Source organism: Alosa pseudoharengus, unplaced genomic scaffold (genome assembly GCF_046254945.1).
Source record: "Alosa pseudoharengus isolate Yale_2024_CS ecotype anadromous, Long Island Sound unplaced genomic scaffold, YU_APseudo_1.1 YU_APseudo_1.1_scf_9, whole genome shotgun sequence".
NCBI classification, from domain to species: domain Eukaryota; kingdom Metazoa; phylum Chordata; class Actinopteri; order Clupeiformes; family Clupeidae; genus Alosa; species Alosa pseudoharengus.
In genome coordinates, this window is record NW_027468881.1 from 16,657,631 (window position 1) to 16,684,089 (window position 26,459).

Here is a 26,459-nt window from a genome sequence, read left to right on the forward strand (position 1 = left end):
AGAAAAAAAGAGAAATTCCTGGACCTTCGGTTATGCTTAACCAATTAAAAATGGTCCTTCTTGTCATCTATAAAGCCTCTAGTCTTGTACACCACTCACTCTTACTAGGCTTTAGGCCATTATTAAGAGGGAATGCAGGGGTAGTCTAAGCTTGGTTCTTGCCAATGTAGAATTTTTACAAAGCATTTTAAAAAAGGGTACAAGATGGAATGCACAATTTGTCAGTCATAGTGATCAATCTAGTCAACTTGTTTGATCCAAAATCGCCTATTTCTTTAACGCACATAACAGGCAAACACAAACATGAAAAGCAATTGGTGTGAAATAGAATTGTTAAATAAATCTTGCTTAGTCTTAAACTTAAACTACAAAACATTCCGTGATACAGGCTTTTTTGCCCAACTTTATCAGACGTAGATGGCGTCACACTTTTATTGCACGTTGTCGCAAACCACTCCTCCAGACATCGGCAGGGTTTTTTTTTCTTTTTTTTTTTCTTTGTCAATAACTTTTTTTTTTATTATTAGAGGTATATCCAGGGTACAATCAGATAAAGACACATAAACACAGTGACGAGTAAGACAATACAAAAGAATAGTCAACATAAGTAAAAATGATAAAAAAAAGGAATAATAATAAAAATTAAAAGGTGGAAAGAGGAGGAGTGCAGTCTTTATGGCTTTGGGGTTGGTTGAAAAAACTAAGGAGTTGTTGTTGTTGTATATTCTTAACTCATTCAGAAAAACGGATAGAAGAGGCTTAATGAATACCAACTCTTGTGGGGGTATGAATTTTCTTGATTTTATGTCTCTAAACAATACTTTTAAGATAAACTGGCTTCGTCAATCATGAATAATCCATCTTCTATTTGGAACTTTATTCCACAACATATATTCTCTAAAGTGGGTGGCCTCAAATTCCTCTTAATGTGCAACTATAATGTTGAGAAGATTCCCATTAAAATAGCTAATTTCCATAAACAAGTTCTCCTTGCCTGGTCGTTGGCCTACAAACATAATTTTTCCCCTCACAAATACTTAATATGGAATAACAAAGACATACTTTTTAAAAACAAATCTCTCTATCTGGATAATTGGGTAAGCCATGACATTCTTCTGGTGTCTCAACTAATAAACAACAATGGTTTTCTCATCAATTATTCAGAATTTCTTTCTAAGTTTAGCCTTCCTGTCACCCCTAAGGAATTCGCTACAGTCAATGGTGGCATACCTGATGGAGTAGTGTTATTAAGAAGTCAGCAAACCTCTGCTGTTTTGCCAAGTCAGGCAGATCTTGACCCTATGACCTCTGCTGTGGGACAGGTTTTCTTTTCACGAAAGAAAAAAAATAACAGAGAGATACGAGCATTATTCCAAAATGATATTGTTTCAACACCATATGTCATTTCCTACTGGGCCGGGTTATTTGGGGAAATTCCTTGGAAAAAAGTTTGGACATTACCTCTAAAATATCTTCTCACAAATAAAGTGCATGAAATCTCATACAAACTTATTTATCGATATTATCCCTCTAAGAGTTTTATTGTGAGAATGAAAAAGGACTTGGATGATACATGTACTTTCTGTTAAGGATCCCCAGAAACAAATGCACATTTATTTTGGTTATGTAATTTTTCTGCTAAATTCTGGACCTGTTGTCATTATTACGTGCAAATATCTGTACAAACCTTGAATTTTCTTTTAAACATGTTTTATTTGGTTTCCATGAGTTTAGTAGAGAGGACAGTAGCATGTTTTACATCATAAATCTTATTTTTCTACTTGCTAAATACTTTATACACAAATGTAAATACAGACATCGCCTGGGTGGGAAATTGACAGCAGGAGATGATGACGTCTTCGCTCGCTGGATCAATGCTGAGACAAAAACCCTCTTCACTGGACGAAAACTTAAGCCATCAAGGCTGCACCGGAATGCCGACGGCTGAAAAGGAACTTTATTCAAGTGTAAATAACTTCGAAGCCGAGTGGATTTAATCTGCCGAGACTCAAAGGATCGTTCTGAAACAAGTATGGATTTATCTAACAAAGTTACATTATCGTGTGTGCAAGTTAGCTAGCTAACAGTTAGTTGGCTAGGCGGCTAGCTTTTTGGCCAGATAGCCTAGTTCTACCACACGGATTTTTTGCGGAACAGTTTGACTAAACTGTTATCCATTGGAGAACAAAGTAAGCGGTGGAGAGACACTGGCGTGTTTTAGTCCGTGAAAAGTGGTAACCAGTTAGCTATTAACGACTTCCCGTTTTTTGGAACTATAGTCTACCGGTTGCGCGATATCTAATATCAACATTTTAGTTAGGATAGTCAAACGATAACGTTACTGATGTGCCGAAGACAGAACCAAGTTGCTGGTGCTGGATGACTGGATGAATGAGGTATGTTAATGTACATTTTAGGTGTGGGGAAACTTTTTGATGTTTTTACTGTGGAGTACTTTGAAGTCACTAATTTGTGCAGGTTGGTTTTCTTTCATCACTGCTATATTAATCTATGTAATCTATAGGCTTCTCCATTTATCGTTGCTAGTGTCTAATGCCAGTAAGCCTTCTACCATTCGTTTCCTAGAGTGTCAGTCACTGTTACATCCATATATTTATATATGATTACATCAGTTCTAGTGTGTCTGCAGCTAATGTGCTTTTAAAAAATATATATTATTATGATTTTTTTTTTTTTAAACATTGACGTCCCGAGTTTCCCAGAAAGTCTCTTAACGTTATCCCCACTCTTTCACCAGTTTCACCACCCCACCCATGGGCATGTTCTGTCATGCTACAGTCACCGGAGCGAGTGTCTCATGTAATTTAAAAGGTGCTATTAGGTTTTATTTATGTGATCGTGGGGTGTCATTTAGGGGGTTCTGTAATCCCTACTGTCTGGTTTATGCTGCCAAAATTCTTGGGGGAAAAGTTTATGATCTTGCATGAGGAGGGATAATTACTCTGGGGTGACAAGGCCAATGTTACCATGAGTCACCTGAGGATGGGGGGCCTGGGAAGAGTATGCTGTTTCAGATTGGCAGCTGCAGGGGAAACAGATGGGAGACCAGTGTTTAGAAGTGAATGTGTACAGCCCAGGTTAGTTTGACAGAGGAGGACCTGATGTGCTGGTTATCGATTGGATATGGGCCTGCCTTGTATTTCTTTTGTTTCAAAATGACCATGTGAACGCAATTAGGCTTTATGAGATTCCAGCAATTAAGGATTGGAATGTACCATTTTTACTCTTCAAATACCCCTAACCATCATTATGGTCATTCTGCTGATCTTGTCTTCCTGAGAATCAGGAAACACAGCCCTGGCTTTCCTGCAACACACACACAGACACACACACACAGACTCACTCACACAGACACACACACAGACGCAGACTGACTCAGACACACACACACTCAGTCGCTCAGGCCCAGACACAGGCAGACACTCACCTAGATACAGACACTATAAGTTCACACAGGCTCGCAAATATTCAGTGAAATCGAAACACACGCAGAGCATTTATTTCGTTTAATGCAAAGTGTCATACATTGCCTGTGTACAGAGATGCATACTCTCACTCGTCTGCCCTGTTCACAAATAAAACAAGTGGGTCATTTGGAGTGTGGCTCCGTACATTATGAGTCCTGGCTCAGATGGAGAGGGATTCCATCGTACGTCTGAGATGTAGGTCAGACAGAACAAAGGCATCATTTGCTAGTCTGACTGACTGAGTGTTTTGGATCAGATTTATTCATTAGCCCCCTACCCTCTTTTGCATCCTCTCTCACCCTCAAACACTAACACCCCCAACCATTCCTCAAATGGGCTGCTTTGGAATGTGACACACAGAATTATTACCATCACTGCCAGTGTATGCACAGTAGTGAGGAATTTCACCACGTCTCTCTTTTAAACAGTTTCAGCGCTCTCGTCATAACTGCGCAACGTGTTCAACATACTTTGGCCCAGGTCCGCAGGCCACTGTAGCCTATAACTTCCAGACGCATGCAACAGCAACCAGCTGGCATGGGAACTACTGGCCAGAAGACCCCATTTTTTGTCTGTATTGTGGCTTTCAAAAACATAACAGTGGTTGGCTGACTTCTTTACTGTATCAGAGCATCAGACTGTTATAGATATATACAGTCTATGTATCAGAGTAAAAGCCTAATCACAGTATTATAGCCTAGAACCAGATTATTTGGCTAAAATTTTGGGCACATTATTTTGTGTATGAAATATTAATCTGATGTCTTGGGCAATGAATTAACTAACCTTGTGGCCCTTACCCAGAGCAGTAAAAGTGCAAGAGACAATGGCTGACCTAGTCCCCTAACACTGATCATTAGTTCATGTTTTACCCATTTTTATGTAGAGTGGTTAATCCTACATTGAGGCCATGCCCTCTTGGCAATGCATGATATAGGGTGCCTATTCAACCATCAAGGGTATTTAAATTCCTGCATGTCTTTGCATTGTGTACTTTCATCTGTGTGAGTGCTGCACAGGATTTACGTGTTAAAAAGATTCCCTCCTCTCCTAAATGGGATCCAAATTGAATGCAAAAAGGGGAAAAAAAGAAAGAACTCTAGATTCCCGTTCCTTTCGTGTTTGCGTGAAAGAGCTCTTTGAGTGAAGGGAAATTAGATTACGTTACAGCCAGGGCGGTTTAATGCGTCGTGGCATTTGTGACGGACCAGATGTACTCGGAGACGGATAAACCGTCCTGGAGAGATGTTCTTCGGGTGAGACTGGACACCCCCATAATAAAGGTCCAGCACTTTGTTCTCATCCCGCGTTCCTCTCTTCCTCTGGTTTATTTTTGTGCATTGACCTTGAGAGGGACCATCCTCCCTGGTTTCCTCCCTTTATGTCTGTCCGTCAGGGTCACAACCCCTGTAACGTTCGCTGTCTGTTACGTTGAGAGGGTCATTTTGAACCTCATTATTTTTTATACGTGTTGTTTTTGCCAGAGAGGCTGTATGTCTGTGAGTAGCTTGAGGACTTGTGTTTGCCCCTTACAGTGAGTACGACTTGGAAAACCCCCATAATTTCTGTTTGCCCCTTACAGTGAGTAAGACTTGGAAAAACCCCATGATTTCTGTCTGTCTGTAACTTTACAGGATTCACCGGTGAAAGAAGAAGAGGATAGCGTAACTCGTGGAAGGGGAAGTCGAAACCACCTAAAAGCGGAAAGAGGCTCTTTTCGAAACCTCCCCGCAATCATCACACAACCGGTTGGGAGTCTTCACTCCAGAGGGGACGGACTTCCAGCCCTCCGCTCTGATCCAGGACTTCCACAGACGGGGGCAGTGGTCAGGATGTTTCCCCCAGGGATGGTTGCGCTTTGAGGCACAAAGTGCTTCAGTGGGCCCCTCGCCATGCTGGCCCTGGGGATGGAGCATGGACATGGAGGTAGGAGAGGGCTGGGAGGAGAGAGCAGGGGCACCACTGCTGGTAAGGGGGCTGCCACTGCTGGGTCGCCTTGGCAACCTGCGGCATCGGGGCGGCCTCTTCCACGGGGAGCAGCCCTCAACATCCGGCAGAAGATCTCGCAGTGGGAGGGGCTCAGTCAGTCAGAGGAGAGCCCATCGGTCGGGGTGAAAGGTCAGGGGCGAGGAGCAGGAGGAGCAATGTTTAGGCGGGGGCTGTCCGGTGAAACTCTGGGAAATGGGTTTAACAGCAACAACCACCAGGTTGGTGAGCCACCCCGTGGCAAAGACAGCCTGGCCAAAGCCAAGAGCCTGGGTTTAGACTTCAGGGAAGACGCCACGCCTGTCCGTGGCTCTGCAGTCGGGTGCAAGATTGAGACCCAGCTCATCCGCAGCCCTGACCGCCGCAGCCCTGACCGCCGCAGCCCTGACCGCCGTAGCCCTGACCGCCGTAGCCCTGACCGCAGCCATGCGTGTCTGAGCAAAACGACCAGCTGCACTCCTGCACTTACACCAGCCCTTGCACTCAAGGCTCCCTCAGTCAAGCCTCCTATCGCCGAAGCCTCATCAACCAACGGGGGGAAGAAACCGGGGACGGACACCCCAGACCACGACCTCTCACCTCTACCTCCGCTGGCGGACACCCCTGAGGACGGCCTGCCACCTGGAAACTTCTACACCTCGAGGGGCTTCTGGAAGCAACTGGAGGCCAGCGACTCGCTGTGGGATAGACCGAGAGATGGCCCAGCCGCTGGCACGGCTGGCCTCTCAAGGAACTTCCCATTTGCCGACGACAGCCCGGCTCCACCCAAACCGCAGCGCACGTTCCAGTACAGGGGTACTAGCCGCACCCCGGGGAACTGGGGCCCATGGGAGAACCAGGCCATGTCTCCCACAAGAACTAGAACTAGAACCAAACCATCAGGGCCCCCTTCCTGCCCACCTCCTCCATGTCCTGTTAGCCAAGGCAACGGCTTTTCAAGACACAGGAAAAACAGGTGAGAAATCAATCAATCAACCACTCAATCAATCAATCAATCAGTCAGTCACTTAGGCCTACTCATTCAATGTTTGTGTCTTTCATTCCGTCTTTCTTCGGCTTTTTCTGTTTGTACCACTCTCACATGGTGGGCTGTTGATTCCACTACTCTCCTACCCTGGTTCTGTTTAATCATGGTACCAAAGTTTGACTTCGAAATGACTGTGTAAATTATCTGGATTTCAAAGCAAATACTGACTTGGAGCAGGACGTCTCTTTCAGACGGACAAGCTCTCGCAGAGAGTGGAACTATTCATGTGTGGTGCCAAGAAGTCTGGAATAATGAAATCTTTTTTAACACAATTAGAGCTGTACTCTCTCTGCCCAGTGCTCCTTGTGTGACACACGGCTTCTCCTTAGCCTCAACACCACATGGGCTATTCCGTGTCAACTCAACCAATTTGTGTAAATTTCCACACCATGTATTTTAAGGAAAATTTGAGGTGGGAACCCCCGGGTTGAGTTGACATGGAATGACCCACACATTGTTTGGTTTTGACTCCTTACTGGCGAGCACATGGTCAGGAAACTAACCAGTCGCGTCGGCATGGCTCATGCACGCAGCAGTTGAGCAGATTCCACACAGCCAGATCCTCTATCTCAGCAACAACTCTGCTTTATAGCCCTGGCTGTTGCATAGTGTTGTCCTCATATCCCCAATGCTCTATTATCTGTGTGTGTGCGGAGCCTACCACTGACACGTTGTGGGCAGAGTCCACACAGTGTGTGGGTTTCTTCGTCGGCAGCATGTGTGAAGAGAGAGAGAGGCAGGGAGGTGTTGGGGAGGGGATGACAGAGCGCAGGGAAGCGCCTCGCTGCTGGCCGGGCTCCAGCTCTGATGTCAGGCCGTCTTTGGCAGCGGCGCGGCCCATTGTCTGGACGTGGCCTACTTATCTCACAGCCAAAGGTCTTCGGGTCACATTTGGCCGTTTTTACACAAACAGAACAACAGAGTGACACACACACACACACACACAGTCACACACTCTCACTCTCACACACACCCTATCTTTGTTTGTTTTTCCGGAATGCAGTAGATGTGAACTTGTTCCTTATTAGCAGTTATGCTCACCACTCCCACTGTGCTGCCAACATAGAGATCAAGATGTATATTTCATATTATATTATATTTTATTTATCAGACTAGCTTTCCTATCTCTGTGTTTTTTCCCTGACTCCCTCACAAAGTCTACGTGCACGTTTAAACAATACCGGCACAAGCAAACACAATCCCCAGTGTGCATGCAAGCCCTCTTTGAGCATCAGATATGAGCCCCGTCTCTCTCTGTGCAGGAAGTCGTTTGAGTTTGAGGATGTGGCGCGACTGGCAGCCCAGCAGGGACTGGTGGGGAATGGCTCCCGGCGCTCAGGCCTGTACCACGCCCGGTCTGAGGACAGCATCTACGAGGACATCATCTGTGAGTTGTTCAAATGCCACCCAGCTGCTCCTTAACACCAAATGTGTATGTGTGTGTGTGTATGTGTTTATGTGTGGTTGTGTATGTTTACCTTAGAAATTTCCTCGGGCTATTATGCATGACCAAGGTCCCACCTTTGAAGGTTTTAAAATATTTACTAGCATAGATTTTAAAAAACATATTTAAGTTTCTATAACACACAATGCTCTGGCCATTAAATAGCCTTAGTTGCTGAAATGGCCTTAAATTAAACAAACAAACGTTCTGCATGACCTGGGGGGTATTCCAGAAAGGAGGTTTAACAAACACTGAGATAAAACTTAACCTCTGGGTTGTCTGAACCTGTGGCTACTAAACCCGAGCTGTCAGTTCCAAAACACCGATTACCAGTTAGTTCAATCAACCCTGTGTTCGATAACCTAGAGTTGTGCGCGTTCACGGCGAACTTATAAAGGCATCATATATTGAATCGAAACCATGAGTGAAACCGGCGAAACGAAGAGCACCGTATTTTTCAGAGGCGAAGTAGCAAGTTCTCCTCGAGGCTTACGAGGAGGAAAGAACTGTAATGTCAATAAAAGAGCAATACTTGAGCGTCTGCAAAGGAACGAGACCTTGCTTGGCAGAGAATAGCCTAACTGACCGTGTAAATGCGTACGTTTAGGATAGCCTATTTAATGTCAAAAGCACAATTAAATAATTCAGTGGACATTACCTATTGTATTGACTGCTTTGAATGATGCTTTCTTAAACTAGCCTACCTTGTGTCACAGATTCAGTGGGCCATAGACTCCTTGAGAATCCCAAATGTAATTTTCTATTTTAATGCGGGTTCTACAGCTGTGGGCCAAGTTAAACCTTTGCGCTCCAGCATCGGAAGGGTGATGAATGTCGGAAGGCATGGGTAGCCTATCCTCTATCCCCCAGTAGCATACCCATCAAGTTCTCCTGTAAGCACATGTAACATTAAGTTACAGCCTACACATTAATTAGTCTGTAGTGGATCTGATAATATTCTAGTAAGGTGTAGCCTGCCCTAACGCACCCTGTTGAAATGTGTCGCTCAAATTAGATTCCCGGTAGGCTTCATCATTCCTGGCATCGTGTAGGCCTACTGGGCCCTGCCATTTCGCCTCCACGTTTGTGATAAGATGTGAAGCATCATCACATATCATCTGACGATTATTAAAATAAAAATGTGTTTTAAACGCCAACACCATTGGGAGAGCATCCGAAAATAGAAGTGGCCTATGACCTATCCTTTCGACCTGAAGGACATTCTGAAAAAGCCAAAGCCCGTTAATTCAAGCTCACCAGCTAAGGCAGCCTATCGTCGGTGCACATTTGGAAAACCTAATAAGTGATGCTGACCTGCCAGTTGGTGAATCTACACTTCAATGATCCTCTTGGGTTTGTGTCCAAGAAAACGAATGAAGTTGTGCAGGAACTGTAGCCTAGAAATCTAGACGCGCCCCTAGCAGCAGATTACATTTGCTGCCAGGGCTAGTCTAGCAACTCTCCGTTGGCTTGTGAGCTCCAGAAATCGAAACTTAATCAGGCCAATGAAATCGTGTATAGAGTCGTTAGGTGGGCTTAACATAATGGTTGATGGCAGAGTTGAACAAAACCTACCCCCTACCAGGTTAAGTTCAGAGCCTATGTTACCATAGTTACTTACATAGCCTGATCATTTTTGAGCTTTCTGGAACTGAAATCCCAGGTTTACCGTTTACTCTGGGTTTACATACCCAGTTAAGTTCAGAGCCTATGTTACCATAGTTACTTACATAGCCTGATCATTTTTGAGCTTTCTGGAACTGAAATCCCAGGTTTACCGTTTACTCTGGGTTTACATACCCAGTTAAGTTCAGAGCCTATGTTACCATAGTTAAGAGGGTGAGGAGGGCTGCTGTGATTTTCTGTGTATTGTGTGTGTTTTGGGTAAACACTGAGAAGTTAGCCTACTCTACAGATCTATTTTTAGCCTTCTATAAAAGCTCATGACAATGGCCTAATAGCTTTCCCCCATTCCATTGTGTGTCCTGCCCTGTGCTTCGCAGCGGATGTGTCCAGGGAGAATCCCTACGAGGACGTCAAGTTGTCTCCCATGTGTCTTCCCATCGGTCGCCCTCGGCCCTGGACCATGGCCCAGAGACAGAGGCTCCCACAAACTCCAAAGGTGGGTCCCTCTTCCAGCCCTATTCAAACAACCAAACGGACAGCACTGTCTATAAACATCGAGTGTTATATTTGGCTTCTTAACAACTTTACGTCCGGGTCTCTTATATGCGATTCCGCTCACAGCCGGAGGCTATTCATTGTCTGTAAACGACTGTAAATCGAGGGAACTTGTGGAAAGCAATGAGAAAAGGGCAAAGAATAGTGAGTGTTTGGCAGACACCCACTATTCAGGCTGATAGAAGCACATACTGTAGGGGTGAAAAGCTGTTGTGGATTGAGTCATGAGTCACAAGGGAGGGGTGTAACTTCATGATGCTGAAACACAGAGTGGTTTTGGAACTGCACTCACGTGCATGTTTCTTTGCATGCAAGAGTCTGCGTGCAAAACAAATAACTACAAAATGTTAAGCAAATAGTTAATGTTGATGTCAACTTAACAGGCTCCACCACATAAGCTAGTTTTTCAGGCCAATGACCACTGATTGATAGGGACATGGTGAGGGGCCCCTATTACATATTTTGTAAAGTTTTGTTGATTATTATGACTGACCAATAATGTAGGGCAGCCTGCAGTGTCATGTATAAAAGTTTTTTTGGTCGAGTAGATGTTCCTGATTTCGGAAGTCAGTGTTTTTGTTGATGCAATATAGAGGTAGGCATGGTTGACCATTGTTTCCTCTTTTTGTGGTGGGAAGTCTCTGGCTCTCTGCTCTACTGCTTTTGTGTGTGTGTGTGTGTGTGTGCAGGGTGCGATTTGTGGTCTTGATATCCCCCCCTCTCCTTAATTATTTTTATATACAACATTTATCCCCCTCATATTGATTAATGTTACTTCATATAAGTAAAGCGCTGCAACATGAGAACAGTCTAGTAAATAATAATCTGACATCAGAAACGCACTGCCACTCTCAGTGGTCATGCTGCTGACACAGTGGCTACATGATGACTGGTTAATTTGGCCTTGATCATGCAGGACATTTCAGAATACCGACTGTAACCAATCATAAATGGCTAGTTTCAATCGAAAAGTTAGCAGGACAAATGAAAGAAAACAAGAAGGATTAAGTGCAACATATCGTCATATTTTAGAACCCTCAAAATCTGATAACTGATGCAACTGAGCTGGTATAGATGGAGGACAACTCCACGTAGAGTAGAACGAAAAAGCGTTACATATTATAAATTGCTTGTCATCGCTTATTCAGTGGCTCTCTACAGAACTATGTGTAGTTTGTGGAGGAGTCGGACGAAAGACAAATCACTCGTTTGATAAATCAGCCAGTAGGCCAAGTGGACAAATAACTTTAAGAAATAATCTGTACTGCAAAAATGAATGTTGGTGGCTATTTAAACTATATAGTGGCTGTTTTATAAGGTGCAAGAAATAGAGGCTTCATGGTCATGGCCCATGTTCTGGTTCGTAAATATCTTTTTTTTATAAAATCCAAGTTGCCCTATCATAACTTCACTCTCCAAACTTTATGCAGAAGTATTACACACTTGGCTATGGAACGCAAATCTCTGCAGGAGAGAGAATGCACGCACGCAGCGATTACAAAATGTGTAGGCTATTTGGTTACCAACAAACAATGTTAGCCAATTCACTAACTCAAGACTTCAAGGCCATCATATACAATGTTTTTTACACAACAAAAACAGAAAGGATGGGGGCAGCAAAGATAAAGGGAGTCATTTTAGATGGGCAAGAACAAGGTAAATTGATATGCTTGTCAACACGCAAGCATTAGAGGAGCTGATTATCATACTGAATTAAGCACAATGCTTACTGATGTTAACAGAGCACACTGCTGTTAAAAGTCATACACAACAACAGTAAACTAAAACTAACTAAAACTAAACTAAAGGTAAATGTTACAAAGGTGGCAAAATTAATATAGGCTATTGTTAGACATGAAATTACTAGACTATGGGGGGGGGTTACAAACAAAAGCATCCCCCTTTTCACAAATCACACCCTGCGTGCGTGTGTGCGTGCGCGCATATGCATGCTGTGTGTGGTTTTATGGCTGACTATGTGTCTGCCAATGCATGCCCATGTTTGAACATGTGCTTATGTTTTTGAATATCTATGTGCTTGGGTTCTTGTGTGTGTGTGTGTGTGTATGTTTGCTGTACTGTGTGTGTGTGTGTGTGTGTGTGAGAGAGAGAAGTACTAACTCATTTGAGTACATCCACACATCCATGTTTCTCTGCATGTGCAGCTGCCCCCCAAGCCGCTCACGCTGCGAGTGTTTGCTGAGAAGACTGAGAAGGGGCTGTCCAGAGGCCCCCCCACCACAGCGACCCCCCACCCTGCTGGACCCAAGCGAAGCGCCGGGAGTCGCGTGTGCAGGCTGCCTCAGGTAGACATGCTGAAGGATCTCACTGTAGATGAAAAGAGTTCATTACATTACATTTGGGTGACCCATTTCACATGAGTTCAGTACGTCTTTACAGAAAAATGAACCTGTTGGGCCTCTTTTTGATTACTCTCCTTAGAGAACCATTGATTGTTGTTCTTAGAATTCTAAGAGCATGATGATGAAAGTCATTTCAGGTTAAAAGAAGGTTACTTTGAAGTCATATGTATGTTCGTAGGAGCGTTTATGGTCGCTTTTCCTGTATTTGATTCCACCGCCCACATGTGATTGGTGATGGGCCATAAATAGGTGTGGGTGCTATCTGCGTTTGGTTGCGTTTGGCCCCATTGGTTAATTTAGTGTGGGTGTGCATGGTAAACAGTGAGTTTGTCTCTTACTGTAAGAGTGTCAGAGGGATTTCTACGTAAGAGGGACCAAAATAGAAGGAAAGAGACGTGCTCATTGCAGAAGGCTCAAAAAGAGGAAGAGATGAGGGGAGAAGGAGGGAGGAGGGACGGAAGGAGAAAGACCGGCTGAAGGAAATGGTTGGATGGTAGTGGGTGATTGAGTGGGTGGGTTAGAGGAGAGGCTGTTGGGGATAAGTAAGCACGAGTGTGGGATGAGTTCTGCGTCAGGGCTCACCACACCACCCCAGACGCACACACCACAGCACTGTCATATGGCATAACAGACCAGCACTGACCTCTCAGTAACTGTGCTGCTGTGTGTGTGTCTCTGCCTGTGTTTACTGCCCGACTGGTCTTGTCTCTGCTGAGCTATGAGTCTGGTCAGGCCGGCCACAGTCCCTGGCTCCAGGCTCTTGGGTACCCCTGTGGGCCTTCTCCACAGCCACGCTGAGGTGGGGGCAGGTGTGCGTGTGCGGTGCAGAGGTGTGGGGCAGGTTCTTGTACAAAGCAGAACGATTGAGCTGGGCCACATCTCTTTGGACAGGAGGAAACCACGGGAGGTGAGTGGGACAGAAACAAAATTTCAGATGGACACTGGCAGTCTCATGTCCATAAGTGTCGTGTGTAGTCCTGTCCATAAGTATTGCGTTAGGATATGTAGTCCTGGCGTAATGAAAGGTTGTGTTTGTGTGGGGAGGGGTGTTAGTGTTGTGGTCATGGGGATGCTTTAGAAACAGATGTGTTGTCTCTTGTCAATACTGTCAATATAGCCAAGGACATAATTAGAGATTTCTTTTTTCAGGATGAGATATGTCTGCCTAAGAAACATCTAAGGTTGTCAGGGATCAACTGAGTTTTGAATTGAACAGGTTTATGTTTAAGTGTTTATTGACTAATGATTGTAGTATTTAGTCAATCTTCAGTCAATCTTATTTTTTTCCAAATGGAGCTTTTTGTATCACAAGGATTTGAGATTTTGAGTGGGAAGATGGTAATTGTTGTGGTTGACTAATCAGCTAGTCACTCGACACAACAGTGGGTTATACCCTTGTGTCTTGTTTTTTCCATCCTGATTAAGCTTGATCATTTTTCCATAGTTGACATACAACAGTACCATCTCTCTTGTAGCTATCTTTATTTTGTTATTTTTATTCTTGTATCAGAGGTATTAGATATTAGGCTAGATGACACATTAACACATTAACTGTGTTTATTGTTTTTATAGCAAATAAACTAATGATGCTGCTATATCTATCGTGGTGCCTTTGTGTTTGTTGTGTTTACTGGTTAGTGTAATGGCTGCACATTTTAAAATGTATGTCGATTTAGGAAAGATGTTGAACATTGAGATGACATCCTCCTTTAATAACCTCTAAGTCATACTGTCATTATGCCTTTTTTTTTTTGCATTTTACATTCAGCATGACTTAAATATCCCTACTCAAGCATCCTAATAATACGGTGGCAGATGTAGCCTGTTTGAGTCATGCGAGGAGGACATGAGCGTGAGTGGGAAGTGTTATCAGACGAGGGGCAGAGCAGTGGCCAGTTTCCGCTGGGAAGTGGGGGTTTGTCTGTCTGAGGCGCATCGAGCCGCACTGAGGTCCTCCAGACGAGGGGAGGCCGGAGCCCTGTGGATGTGACAAGCAGAGTTGTGCTGTCTCATTTCCCCCCTCCCTTACCGGCCTAGTTTAGTTCACGTTCACATGTTAGTACATCTTTCATCCCTCTAGAGTCCGACAACTGGGTTGGCAGATTTGTTGTTGTTCATATAGTCTTCTCAATGCTTTCAATTCTTAAAGGTTGTATCAGCGATTTCAGGCCCAAAAAAGGCCCAAACATAAATTATCACATTCATCTAATCTTTCCTAACGATCCGCTAGCTGTCTGCCCCATAAGCAGGCCGTCAAAAAAACGTGTCTCTGTAGACAGCCTAGGCTCCGAGATCTGTACACAAAAACAATTGCTACCAACAAGGGTTGGTAACCCACTCAAAGGCAAAATAAAGTGTTTTCAACCAATAACCGACGAGATGCGCGTTTAGGAGAGTTTTAATTGCACGGGAGGGAGGGGGAGGGAGTAGCGAGCTAGCTCTCTGTTTTGTTTGAACATCAACAGAAGTGATGTATCCCCGCTATTGCTGATGCAACCTTTAATGTGCTGCCATTTCTTTGTTTTTAGTATGTGCTGAAAGTCCATGAAATCTTCCAGACCAAGAGAGGCTGGAAGAGAGTGAAGAGCCAAGGAGGCACAGCCAGAGGTATGGCCCTTATCCTGACTCCATTAAAAACAGACCCACATCTCAACCCATTACATTTCTCTAGTGCTATCTCGCCTGTATATATTTAAAACTTTGGGTTAGCCTTGCTTCAAGCTGCTATTTCAGATCAAATCATATAAAGTTGTGGTTTTAATGTTAAGGCTGTACAACACAAATAGGTGTTATTGTTTTGGATAATACCTGAGTGAGTGAATGTAAATGTTCTCTGTCTGAGTAGATGAGGCTAGTGGAACGGAGAGTGACCCAGAGGACAGCAGTAAAGGTCAGTCACCCTGCCTTCAGTCATAAATGCCTTTTGCTAAGACCTCATGTAGGTGGTTAATCATTGCTTCGACTAGCATTTGCCCTTGCTTGTTTCATGAATCACTGTTAGATGTATGGTACTAAGTAGACTTGGTATATTTTACAGAAAGCCACAGGTATGAAATAAATGTCTTGCTTTGTTCAAGTATTCTCTTCATGCATTGTTGTAAGCTGTGAAAGATAATAAAAAAAATATCAGTAAAATGAAGCTGCAGAAGTTATTAGAGATTATGTGAAACGTCAAGCTCATTTCAAGATGCCTTGAATAACAGTTTTTGGCTTCAGATGTTATATGTTAAATGTGCAAATGTCCTTTTTTAACATGCTTCCATACTGTACATGCGTTAAATACTGTAATGAAGGTTGTTGTGATTTTCTTAACACAAGTGTGCACACACATTAATCCAACATACTGTTTCGTGTTGGAAGTGAATTTACACCATAAGGCCAATGGATTGATTTCATTCTACAATGATGTAAATTGGCCTTGTTTGTCAGATGGCTCAAGACTGGTTTATGTCCAGTCCACGCTGAGGCGAAAGCCGGGCTATCGCACCTTGGAGAAGGACCTCATTCAGCTACAGCAGCAGCAGCTCTTTCAGCTGTTTGTGGTGGTGTCACTGAGAAAAGGTTCCCCTGGAAACACGTACACCCCAGTGATCACTCAGCAGTTCCCTACCAAGGTAGAATGGTCAATAAGCTGCTTTTTGTTTTGTATTGTGGCTTGTTACATGGCTTGCTTTGTGAATACAGTGTGATATCTGTTCTGCACTTCTGTAGCATTGTAGAGTATTGTATTGTATTCTGTGGTATTGTACATACATATGTATGTATACAATCATAACAACGCAGCACAGGATATGAAAACTACTTTATATATATATAAACGGATAAACCATATTTATGGTTTAAACTGTGATGGAGAAGTCCACTACATGACTCTATCTATTGTGTGCAGTTTGAAAAGTCATCCCGATTGTCCCGGGAAGCAGAGGACCGCTTGAAGGTCATCCCCCTGTTCTGCTTTCCGGACTCCCAAGACTGGAAACCATCAGCCGACATGAGCAGGTGAGCGTCAGAGGCCCTCCTGGTTTTATGTGACCAGTAGACCCCCAGCCTTACCTCTGAGTACTGGTCGACATTAATATGTCAGTGAAACGTTATTCAGTGAAATTGTTTGGTGTTGGCTCCTCAGTTCTGGTAATGAACAGTTCCCCATGAACATCTGCCTAGCAGAATTGTGGTTCGCTTTTTGAAAGATTATATTTCCCTTTTTTGCAGTGACACCTTCTCTTTTGTTCTCACGGGAGAAGATGGTAGTCGCTGGTTCGGGTACTGTCGCAAGATCCTGGTAAGTCTCTGTATGTATAAGTGTTTAGACTTGTGCAAACTCACTGTCTCTGTGTGTGTGTGTGTGTGTGTGTGTGTGTGTGTGTGTGTGTGTGTGTGTGTGTGTGTGTGTGTGTGTGTGTGTGTGTGTGTTGCAAAGGCACACTCATGAGTGTCTGATTGAGTCTCTTGATGACAGGAGTGAGTAAGTTATGATGGATGAAGTCTACGTCTGCAAAGTCTTTTACACTGAAAATCTCCCATTAGTCATGGAGAGGTATATAAATTGGTATGAAAAAGACAGCAGAAAGTATGAGCTCTTCATTTTAAAGGAAGTTTACTGTTGAAGAAATCCTGTGGACACTTTATCCCATGTTAAATCTATATCCACATGTATTTCCATTTATTTGTAGTCATAGCATTGTGAAATAAGGCATGTTGTTGGCTATAAGTCTATACCTGTGCTACTATTTATGATCAGCATACCATCTGACTTGCTATGGATAAAAAAACCTTTGCCAGCTAAGTAAAAGCCACATTAGTAAGAGTATTTGCTAGTCTCATCTCGTGTTTGTGTCCTCAGCCCATTGGGAAGGGAAAGAGGCTGCCTGAGGTCCACTGTATGGTCAGCAGACTTGGCTGCTTCAACCTCTTTGCCAAGGTAAGAGACTCGACTTGGCTAAGTGCAGAGCTCTGCGTGCCAAACGGAAACTGGCCATCAAGAGCCAATCCCCTGTATGTGAATTAGCTACCCATAAATCACCACTGGTCTGTCGAGGTTGTCTAGTCGCAGTGTCTGACTGCAGACAAATCCTGAGGAAATAGGAAGCAGGCTCTCCTAAGACTCTCCATTACCCATTGCTTTAGTTGTTGTTCCTCATAGCTGTTTGATACATCACTTTGCTTGGAATGATGTTAGATACTATCTTTGGATTACGTCTGACGTTTGCAGCATGTTGCTTACAAAACCAAAGCTAAAGGATAGTTTTACTTTGAAGTACAGGAAACCCAGGATAACAGTATGTGCTGGGTGTGAATATATCTAAAACTGCCACCCGAAGTGTCCTGCTGCTGACCAGAGACTGTGGGTCTCCCCTCTTCTCATAACCACAGATCCTGGTAGAGGTGGAGAGGAGGAGGGAGATCTCTCCCGCCCTGGTCAACCCTTTCATGCGCAGCGTCATGGAGGCTCCCTTTCCCGCCCCGGGCCGGACCATCACGGTCAAGAGCTTTCTGCCCGGCTCAGGGAACGAGGTGCCACTTTTCTCCTCTTCTCCTATCATCAGCATGAGAGTTTGTTTACACACTGCCAACTAGTTGGAAGAGTCTAACATTTAACAAAAAGACAAAGGAAAACAAAAAAAACACTGTCCATATATCAAGAGGGTTCTGGTATTATAGCCTGTTAAGCCAAACTCAGTCACAAGTGAATAGAGTCTGGTCACTAGCGATTGGGAATCGTTTACAACGCTAGCATGGTGACGGCCATAAAAATAGAATTAACTTTGAAGTCATTGGTCCAACCTAACCTATCACATTGATCAGGGATTCCTGACATTACTTCCTACTTCGCCTAAACTTTACAAACTGACAAAAAAAACCAGCAACAACAATCTATGTTGCCGACCTGGGGAAACGCTAGTGAACTGTTGTGTTCCAGACTAGTATTTCCCTGAAAGGAGATCTAGTGGGCATGGCCAGGCTACTGGTATTGTACCATTCAGAACACTGCAATGTTCCCACATTTAATTTCACTCACCAACTTCCCTAACAACTTGAATACTGTCAGTCACTGTCAGTGGTTATGTGCACAATTGAAGTAAATAACTTTGGATGCTATTTGGAGAGCTTATTATCATGGTGTTAGGAGTCCCAGCTGACCCAGTGACTTGTGCTGTGCTCTAGGTGTTGACCCTGTTTCGGCCGGTGGACTCGCGGCTGGAGCACGTGGACTTCGACAGTCTGGTGGAGTGTCTGAGTGTGGGCCACCTGCTCCAGGTGTTCGCCTCGCTCTTGCTGGAGAGACGCGTCATCTTCATTGCCGACAAACTCGGGTAAGAAAACAGCATGCACACACGCTACAGCGGGTGATTATTCCATTAAGAAAATACAGAGCGGCCTGGAACACCACTCAGTAAGGTGGAGATATAGATTTTTTTCTTCTGTTTTGCGTGTTTTGCCAGTTTTTACTTTGTGTTGTTGACTCTGAGCTTTTGTTTTGTACAATACCCCATTAGTCTGTTTTCACTGTAACACACTGCTTATACTGAGAGGCTAACTGATATGCAACTCCGACCAGAATCAATTTCCATATCAACGTTGCCAATTACATAGACAGAAATCTATCCAATAGTAGAACTTCTGGATAATAATAGCATCTTTCTCCAGCCTAATGCTGTGTTTTAGATTTTTTTTTACTTGCTTATAAAGCAACTATTATCCAGAAAGTATCCAGGAAAGCACTCTATGAATAAAAAATATTTTTTTATAATGTCTCAATAAATACAAAGGAATATAGAGATCATTAAATATCATATCAGATCAGAATGTCCTTTATTGTCTCCAAATGAAGAAATTGTTTTGGGCGGAGACTCTCTGTCAAAGTAAAAATGTTGATTGTTGTGTAGAATATGGAAGCTGTACAATTCATATCAGGATTGTGCTTGTAGTGAGGTTAGGATGTGTGGCTGGACAGAGATGAACAGGGTGGCCTTTGTGCTTGGTACTGTGTTTACTGTCATATGCAGTGTGGCCGTAATTAAGACAGATGTTCGAGAATAGCCCCCATCTCTACAAATGTGGTATTTTGAGATTCTGCTCATAAATTGAAGTCATGCTGCATGTCGTTGAAACACACATGCAGAGGATTTCCAAAAATGCATTGAGGGTAGAGGATGCTCTAATCAGGAATCTGCTGTGGAATTCCATACATCACTCCATTTTCAAAACAAGTAGAATGCTATAAAAATCATTAAAAATGTCAGTGGTTATGACAGTTTTATCTGTCTTCTCCCCCTGATGCCTTTTCTGTCTTTTTTTCTTTCTTTCCCTCTTTGTCTGCCTACCTCTTGTCAACACCCTGGCAGCACGCTGTCTCGCTGTGCCCACTCGGCGTTGGCGCTGCTCTACCCGTTCACCTGGCAGCACACCTTTGTGCCCGTACTGCCCGCCAGCATGCTGGACATCAGCTGCTCTCCCACGCCCTTCCTCATGGGGGCGCTCTCCCCGTCCCTGCCCCAGGTGCTGGAGCTGCCCATTGAGGAGGTCAGACTTCACCTCATCTCTCTTCTACTGCACTCCTGGTTGTGGAAATACCACAGCAACCAAATGAATGTAGCCCATGCCAAACAAATCAATGCAATTGGATTAGCAGTCGTTATGGTCTCAGTAGGACTCAGTTCCAAAACAGTTTTGAGATTTCCCCACAACATTTCAAGGCCACAAGAACTTGAATTCGGTTGACTCATGCAAGCTGAGGTCAGAATTCAACATTACCCTGGGGTCATATTTGGAAGTGTTTTGTCATGTTTTTAATTCAGAGTGCCGCACCCATCTATTAAGGTGCCATCTGGTGGCCGTTGTGTGTTTTTTTTTTATTTTTTTATTTTTTATTATATTATTATTATTTTGTAAATTATTTAATCAACTGAGAAAGTCCCTTGCTGAAATAAGCAAAACGTTACTTTGATTTTTACATCAGTTGAAAGAAGTAGTGAGTGATATGTACCAAGGGGCAAAAAAAGACCTCTCAAAAACTGATTGAGATGCTTGGCAGATCTGCAAAATAAAGAGACAGGCCAAATGGCTTGGGCCTTCATCAGGTTGTAATGAGTTTGCTCATGGTAAATAATTGTCTAATTTGCAATGACAAAAACAAATGATGAAAGGTTTTAAAGTAATATCATGACCTAATAATGTGATGACTAGGCTCAGTAAACCAAAACCATGACTAAAACTCTGAATTCTGAACTCGAAACTTGATGCTGGTTTGACTTTTGCTTGGAACAACATTCCAATGGAAGGAACGTTAATTACCAGGGCCAAAAGACAGCCAGAAGTCTGAAGAGTTATCCACCCATGTACAAATGAATCAGACATCTCACATATTCCCCTGTTTCTGCCTGCCTTCTAGGTGCTCATTGTGGATTTATGTGCAGACAAGTTCGTTCGTCAGGTATGTGAGCTGATCAGGCTTTGGTATGGCTGCAATCTTGGGTGTGCATGATGTGGGGTGGGTGTGCCACCACCTTGAGACCTGTTAGATTTGCAGCCAGGTTTGCATAACACTGAGGTAGAGGAGTTGTAAAGATGACAGGATTTACCTGTCTGGGCAGCAACTAGGCAGAATTGAAAGCTGGAACACTATATCTGTGGGAAATTACGCTAATACATCTGAATGGTTGGGCCAAGGCCAAGCTCATCCCTTCATCCTAATTAATTCCTCAGAGCTGTTTTAACCAGACGGTTTAAACCACAAGGTTGTTATGCACAGTTAGCTTTAAGCATACCTTCTCCTTCCACTGAATGTAATTAATAGTGCAGCAATTTAAGCACTGTAGGGATCTCAACCTCTTTCATCACTTTGAGATTAATAATGGCCATGCTGTCTTTTACCCAAATCCTTTGCCTGTCACAGCTGGGCGATGAGGACTGCATCTTACCCAGCAAGCTCCAGGCGGCTCTCCATGAAATCCTGGAGAACAGAGAACAGATCCTGACTCAGGATGACACAGACCGGAACAGTGGTGAGTACAGCAGTGCGCCTCCTTGTGGCGACTGCATGGACATTATGTAAATCCTCAAATTGTGACCGGGCTCTTTTATTTACTTAGGCTGCACAAAGCACAGGTCTTTTTTTGCAGCAGGCTTATATTCGAGGCAGGCCTTTATTTGTTATTAGGCTTCTTTTGTAGAATTTTATTTTTAGAAATAAAATAGGCCAAAAGGCTACTCATAAAATAACCACTTGCCAGACATCCCTTCATGAAAAATAATAAATTAGCGTGGATAACAGCAAGTTAAGGATTTATTTTTTATAACATGTTTTATTTTGAGACATGTGTTTCGTTTGGAGCGGCTACAGGCTATCAAAAGCAGAAGATTTTCATTTTGGTTTGGGATTTATTGATATTGCTAAATGTTGGGACTGATGGACACTGAAATCTGGAGGGTTTTTGATGGTTCACTATTAAGTTTCATGTAGTTGAAAGAGTGTCGGATTTCCACCCGCTTATTGCGAGACAAGACGGCCTCTTTCATTTCATTGAACGTGCTTTAATGGAAATCTTATTGCATAGCCAGGTAGCCTAAATTGAGTTATTTTTTAATGATGTATGATTTAGGCCGACCTTTATTTGTCCGAATCGACCACGACCCGGCTATTGTGAGAGGCCCAGCTATAAATAGAATCCCGGCCATAATTTGAGGATTTACGGTACTCATGTTTAGGAAAGCCATGTCTTGACAGTTGACACAGAGGGCGGGTTTGTAAGGAGAGGAGAGTGAGTGACTTAAGAGGTGGCTGTCTACCTTTGGGTTAATCTTTCTCTTACCTTGTCCTGGCTTGTGGATTTTTATCAAAACAGGTTTCACCGCACACTCCCTGAGGCAAGAAAATGATTTGCCAGTCGACAGTGAGTCATGCCACAGTGTATGACATAATGTGGCCTTAACTCACTCACTCACTCACTCACTCACTTACTCACTCACTCACTCACTCAAACACTTACTCTTTCGCACAGACACACATGCACACTCACACAGACACACATTCATAAACATACTGTACATGCACACTGACACAGACACACACACCCACAGCCACAAGGCATGTAAAGCTTCTCTGAAAAGTAACATCCTGTCTTATTGTATTAACTTCAAGTGTTCATGTACCCAAGTTACTCATTCATTATTGAACATAGTGATTGAGTTTCTACTCTCCTTGAGAAGCAATTCTAAAGGTTTTGGACACAAAAGATCATATAAATACCCCAGATGCTTGGTCATTCATCTGTCTCCAGATAATACATGGTGTCACCTTGTGTGAGCCAGCACAGGTGTTGTCCTGCCACACACCCTAAACAGCAAGCTCCTGCAAGAGTTGGCCGCATGAAAGAAAACTATGTAGGCAGAAAGCCAGTTATTGTCAAAAACAAAAGCAAATGTCATGTCATCGCTTTCACAACTCACTCTCTCCCACACACTGTGTGTCTGTGTCTGTGTCTCTGTGTCTGTTTGTATTTGTGTGTGTTTGTGTGTAAAGGGGAGGAGTGTGACCTGAGTGCCCTCATCTCAGAGGCGTTTGTGCGCTTCTTCGTGGAGCTGGTCGGCCACTACCCCCTGCACATGGGCGAGGGAGGGCCAGGGGGCGCCAGAGAGCTGCAGAGGGACAGCTTCCGAAAGTCACACCCATCCCGCGGAGTCAGGCAGTTCCTGCAGCTCTTCATGGACACACAGATGTTTGCCGGCTTCATCCAGGACCGAGAGCTACGCAAAGGCGGAGTCAAAGGTAAGAGGCACATCACTAGTTTTTCATCACTCAGTTTTCTGAGAGGAGGGATGCACTAATCTCCTATGGATACAGGATGTTAATTAGCACATACAGTATGTTTTCAGAAAGCCACACTGAAATGAAGAGTAATCTTTGGATTACAGCAATAATTGTGATTTTTACAGCATTGGTGGCAGATGTTAATCCATATGCTTGCCTAATTCGTGCACAGACATAATATATGGTGGGTTTCAGAGGATATTAAGCCTGTAGACATAGTTGTATAAGTAATGGTTTTCGATACCTTTCTTGTCCTAAATTTCAAGGAACAGTCTCCACAGAAGGCCTAAATCACATCTTCTCTTCCAATTACAAGCTATGTCTTTTAGAATACCTATTTGTTACAAGAATAATGCATTGGTCACCATGTGACGCACAATTCGAATTCTCATGTTTAGGAAATAAAAAGTTGGAATCAGTGCATTTTCAAGGAGTCGAGAGAAAGGGTCTTTCCACACATGATATGTTATGCAAGTGTGAAGTGGTACCGATAAACATTCACAGGTGTTTCTCTTCCTCTTTAACAGGGCTGTTTGAAGTTAGAGCAGTCGAATACTTGGACTCCCAGCCTGAGCCAGAACCCAGTGGGGTCAACAAATTCTTTAAGGGCCTTGGTAAGAAACATCTTAAATCTCACACATACATAACATCGAAAATGAGAGCAGAATTGCATTTGGTTATTGACATCATGTGTGATTGTCTCGATGCAGGCAGCAAAATGAAATTTCTCCAGAAGAAGTGAGGACCAACCAGCAGGAGGTGTCATGGCTGTTTCCATGACAACAGACAAGAGTTCCATAGAAATTCCTTTGAATAAAGAAAATATTGCCTGAAACTGGAAGATGGCACACTTTGGAAGATGGCACACTTTGGCATGACTACGCTGGGCACAAGGCTACTCTAGAGTCCTGTAAGAAAAGAAGAGCACAAGAGTGGGAACAGATCAGGGCTCAACAATTCCCAGGTTCCCATGGAAGAGAGAGGGAGGGAGATAATACATTAACTCCATGTAGGAGTCTCTGTGCAATTGGAATAAAACTGGAAGTGGATTTTATTTTTAAACGGTAAGCAGTGGTGTGGCTGTATGTAATTGCAAGGGTCGAAGCTACCGCTAAGACCATGGTTTAATTAAAGAACTATTTATACCTGTTTCACTAACCTGCTCTGTTCATCTCTGTACATAAATTTCTATTTTGTAACTTTTAAAAATGTTTTATATATAATAATGTAAAGGACTGGAAATAGGTGGACATGGTTCGTGTTTTAAAATAAACCAATTTGAGAAGGTTTTTAAAAAAAAAAAAAAAAATCTGTTTCCTTTCAAGGTATTTATTTATAATGGCTGACCTCAATTGAATTTGCAAGTATGTAGTTGGGTACATGCCATTTGCCATCAAGACATGTAATTAAACCCAAGTGTTTTGTCTAACAACATTTCAATGCAAAATTTGTACAGTTTTTAAGAAGTACCGTGTTGCCATTACCATTTGCTTGTAAATCTTTCCAAATAAATCTGCTAATGCAACACTACACAACTGGTTATTGGATCATCATGTTGAACTTTAAGAAAATCAATATTATTAATATCATTTTTTCTTGCTCTGGAGTCCTTGTTGATTCTTCATTTTTTTAATTTTGAGTGTGATCATTCCTATTGGAATGTGGGGGATATAACCAATACTTCCAATGTAACCAACGACAGTATAGTAATTATTGGTAAACGAAAGCAAAAAACCATGCGCTGCAAAAGCACGCACATCCATCTCCTCTCATGTGTAGCAGCTGTACGTGTAACCAGATTATAGGTGGGTCTTACTGTAACCTTCTAATCCACTACAGTAGGGGGCAATCCAATGTGTGCACTGCTCACCCACAAATACCTTATGTGAAGAAGGAATTGCGCGTTACAGTGCGATTTAGGATTTCAGTTGAAAAAACAAAGGTAATGTTCTTCTCTAGGGGGAACATTGGTCCTGAATTCAAAATTTATTTGTTAGGCAGGGAATTGGAAAGAGTTGAGGTTTTTAAATATTTGGGGGTGTGGTTTGATAAGAGGTTGACTTGGGCATTCCACGTGCAGAAGATGGTGGGGAAGTGTAAGAGAATTTTAAATGTAATGAGGTGCCTGTGTGGAGTCAAATGGGGTGCATCTGGGGCAGCATTGAGAACAATTTATACTGGCCTAATGAGATCAGTATTTGACTATGGGAGTGTGGTTTATGGGTCTGCATCCAAAACTCTACTAAAGAAACTGGATGTTATGCATAATCAAGCCCTTAGGATCTGTAGTGGGGCAGTGAAAACTTCTCCAATAGCAGCCATACAGGTGGAGATGGGAGAGATGCCTTTGCAGTTGAGAAGAGATCAGCTTGCCCTACTATACTAACCTCAAGGGACATAGTGAGGACTATATTGCCCAGCCAGTCCTTAAGAATTGTCAAGAGCGTCTGCATGAGGGAGCGAGGAGCTTTGGATGGACAATTAATCACAAGGTAGTGAATATGAGGTTAAGTTCTATGAGTATCAGCCCCACAGTGGCACTACCTGCAGTCCCCCCCTGGACATTTGAAGAACTTAAAGTGGATTTAGGGCTACTTGAGGGATACCAGGAAGAGGAGATAGACAAATGGAGAGTGCACAGGTACAGTATATTGCTGAAAAATATAGGGAGAGTATGATTATATTTACAGATGCGTCCAAAAGAACTGAGAGTAGGGTGGGGGTGGCACATGTGGTACCAGAACTGGGTTTGGCTATAGCTAAAAGGCTAACAGATGGCTTGGCAGTTTATACAGGAGAACTAATAGCTATATGGTTTGCCCTGCAATGGGCAGAGAGCTGTGGGTGCAACAGACATGCAGTTATAGCATCTGATTCCAGCTCTGCTCTTTTAAGCTTACAGTATGCCTACTCAGCATCAAGGAAAGACGTTTTATTAGAGATATTACAACTGGCTAGTGGAATGCAAAAAGCAGGTTTTAAGATTTCTTTCTTGTGGGTCCCAGCGCATAAGGGGGTGGAGGGGAATGAGTTGGCTGACAAATATGCCAAGAAAGCAGCAGCTAATGACAGTGTGGAAGTGGAGATCAAGCTCAGCAAAGCAGAGGTTAAAAGTATAGTTAAGGTAAGGTCCTATGAGAGATGGCAGTACATCTGGGAG

The 26,459-nt window shown here is 43.3% G+C and overlaps 1 protein-coding gene across 3 annotated transcripts; it reads left to right on the forward strand.

Moving 5' to 3' along the window:
- The first annotated feature begins 1,885 nt into the window (after positions 1-1,885).
- Positions 1,886-24,822, forward strand: dennd2c (DENN/MADD domain containing 2C). Of its 3 annotated transcripts, none has more exons than XM_076275571.1 (20): positions 1,886-2,396; positions 5,123-6,429; positions 7,764-7,888; positions 9,949-10,067; positions 12,292-12,432; positions 15,018-15,096; positions 15,335-15,379; positions 15,919-16,103; positions 16,379-16,488; positions 16,702-16,771; positions 17,333-17,410; positions 17,863-18,003; positions 18,655-18,803; positions 19,836-20,013; positions 20,882-20,923; positions 21,386-21,494; positions 22,335-22,382; positions 23,012-23,257; positions 23,827-23,913; positions 24,010-24,822. In XM_076275571.1, the coding sequence occupies exons 2-20, from the start codon at positions 5,381-5,383 to the stop codon at positions 24,039-24,041; spliced, it is 3,033 nt and encodes a 1,010-aa protein (XP_076131686.1). In that variant the 5' UTR covers positions 1,886-2,396; positions 5,123-5,380; the 3' UTR covers positions 24,042-24,822. The 3 variants fall into 3 exon arrangements, with proteins under 3 accessions (XP_076131686.1, XP_076131687.1, XP_076131688.1); XM_076275572.1 differs by having other exon boundaries at positions 1,886-2,030; XM_076275573.1 differs by lacking the exon at positions 22,335-22,382.
- Positions 24,823-26,459: the final 1,637 nt, after the last annotated feature.

Coding starts and splice junctions, on each gene's coding strand:
- dennd2c (XM_076275571.1), top strand. CDS start 5,381: ATGCTGGCCCTGGGGATGGAGCATGGACATGGAGGTAGGAGAGGGCTG. Junction 10,068..12,291: donor GGCTCCCACAAACTCCAAAG/GTGGGTCCCTCT, acceptor CTGCATGTGCAG/CTGCCCCCCAAGCCGCTCAC. Junction 21,495..22,334: donor TGACACAGACCGGAACAGTG/GTGAGTACAGCA, acceptor TTATCAAAACAG/GTTTCACCGCACACTCCCTG.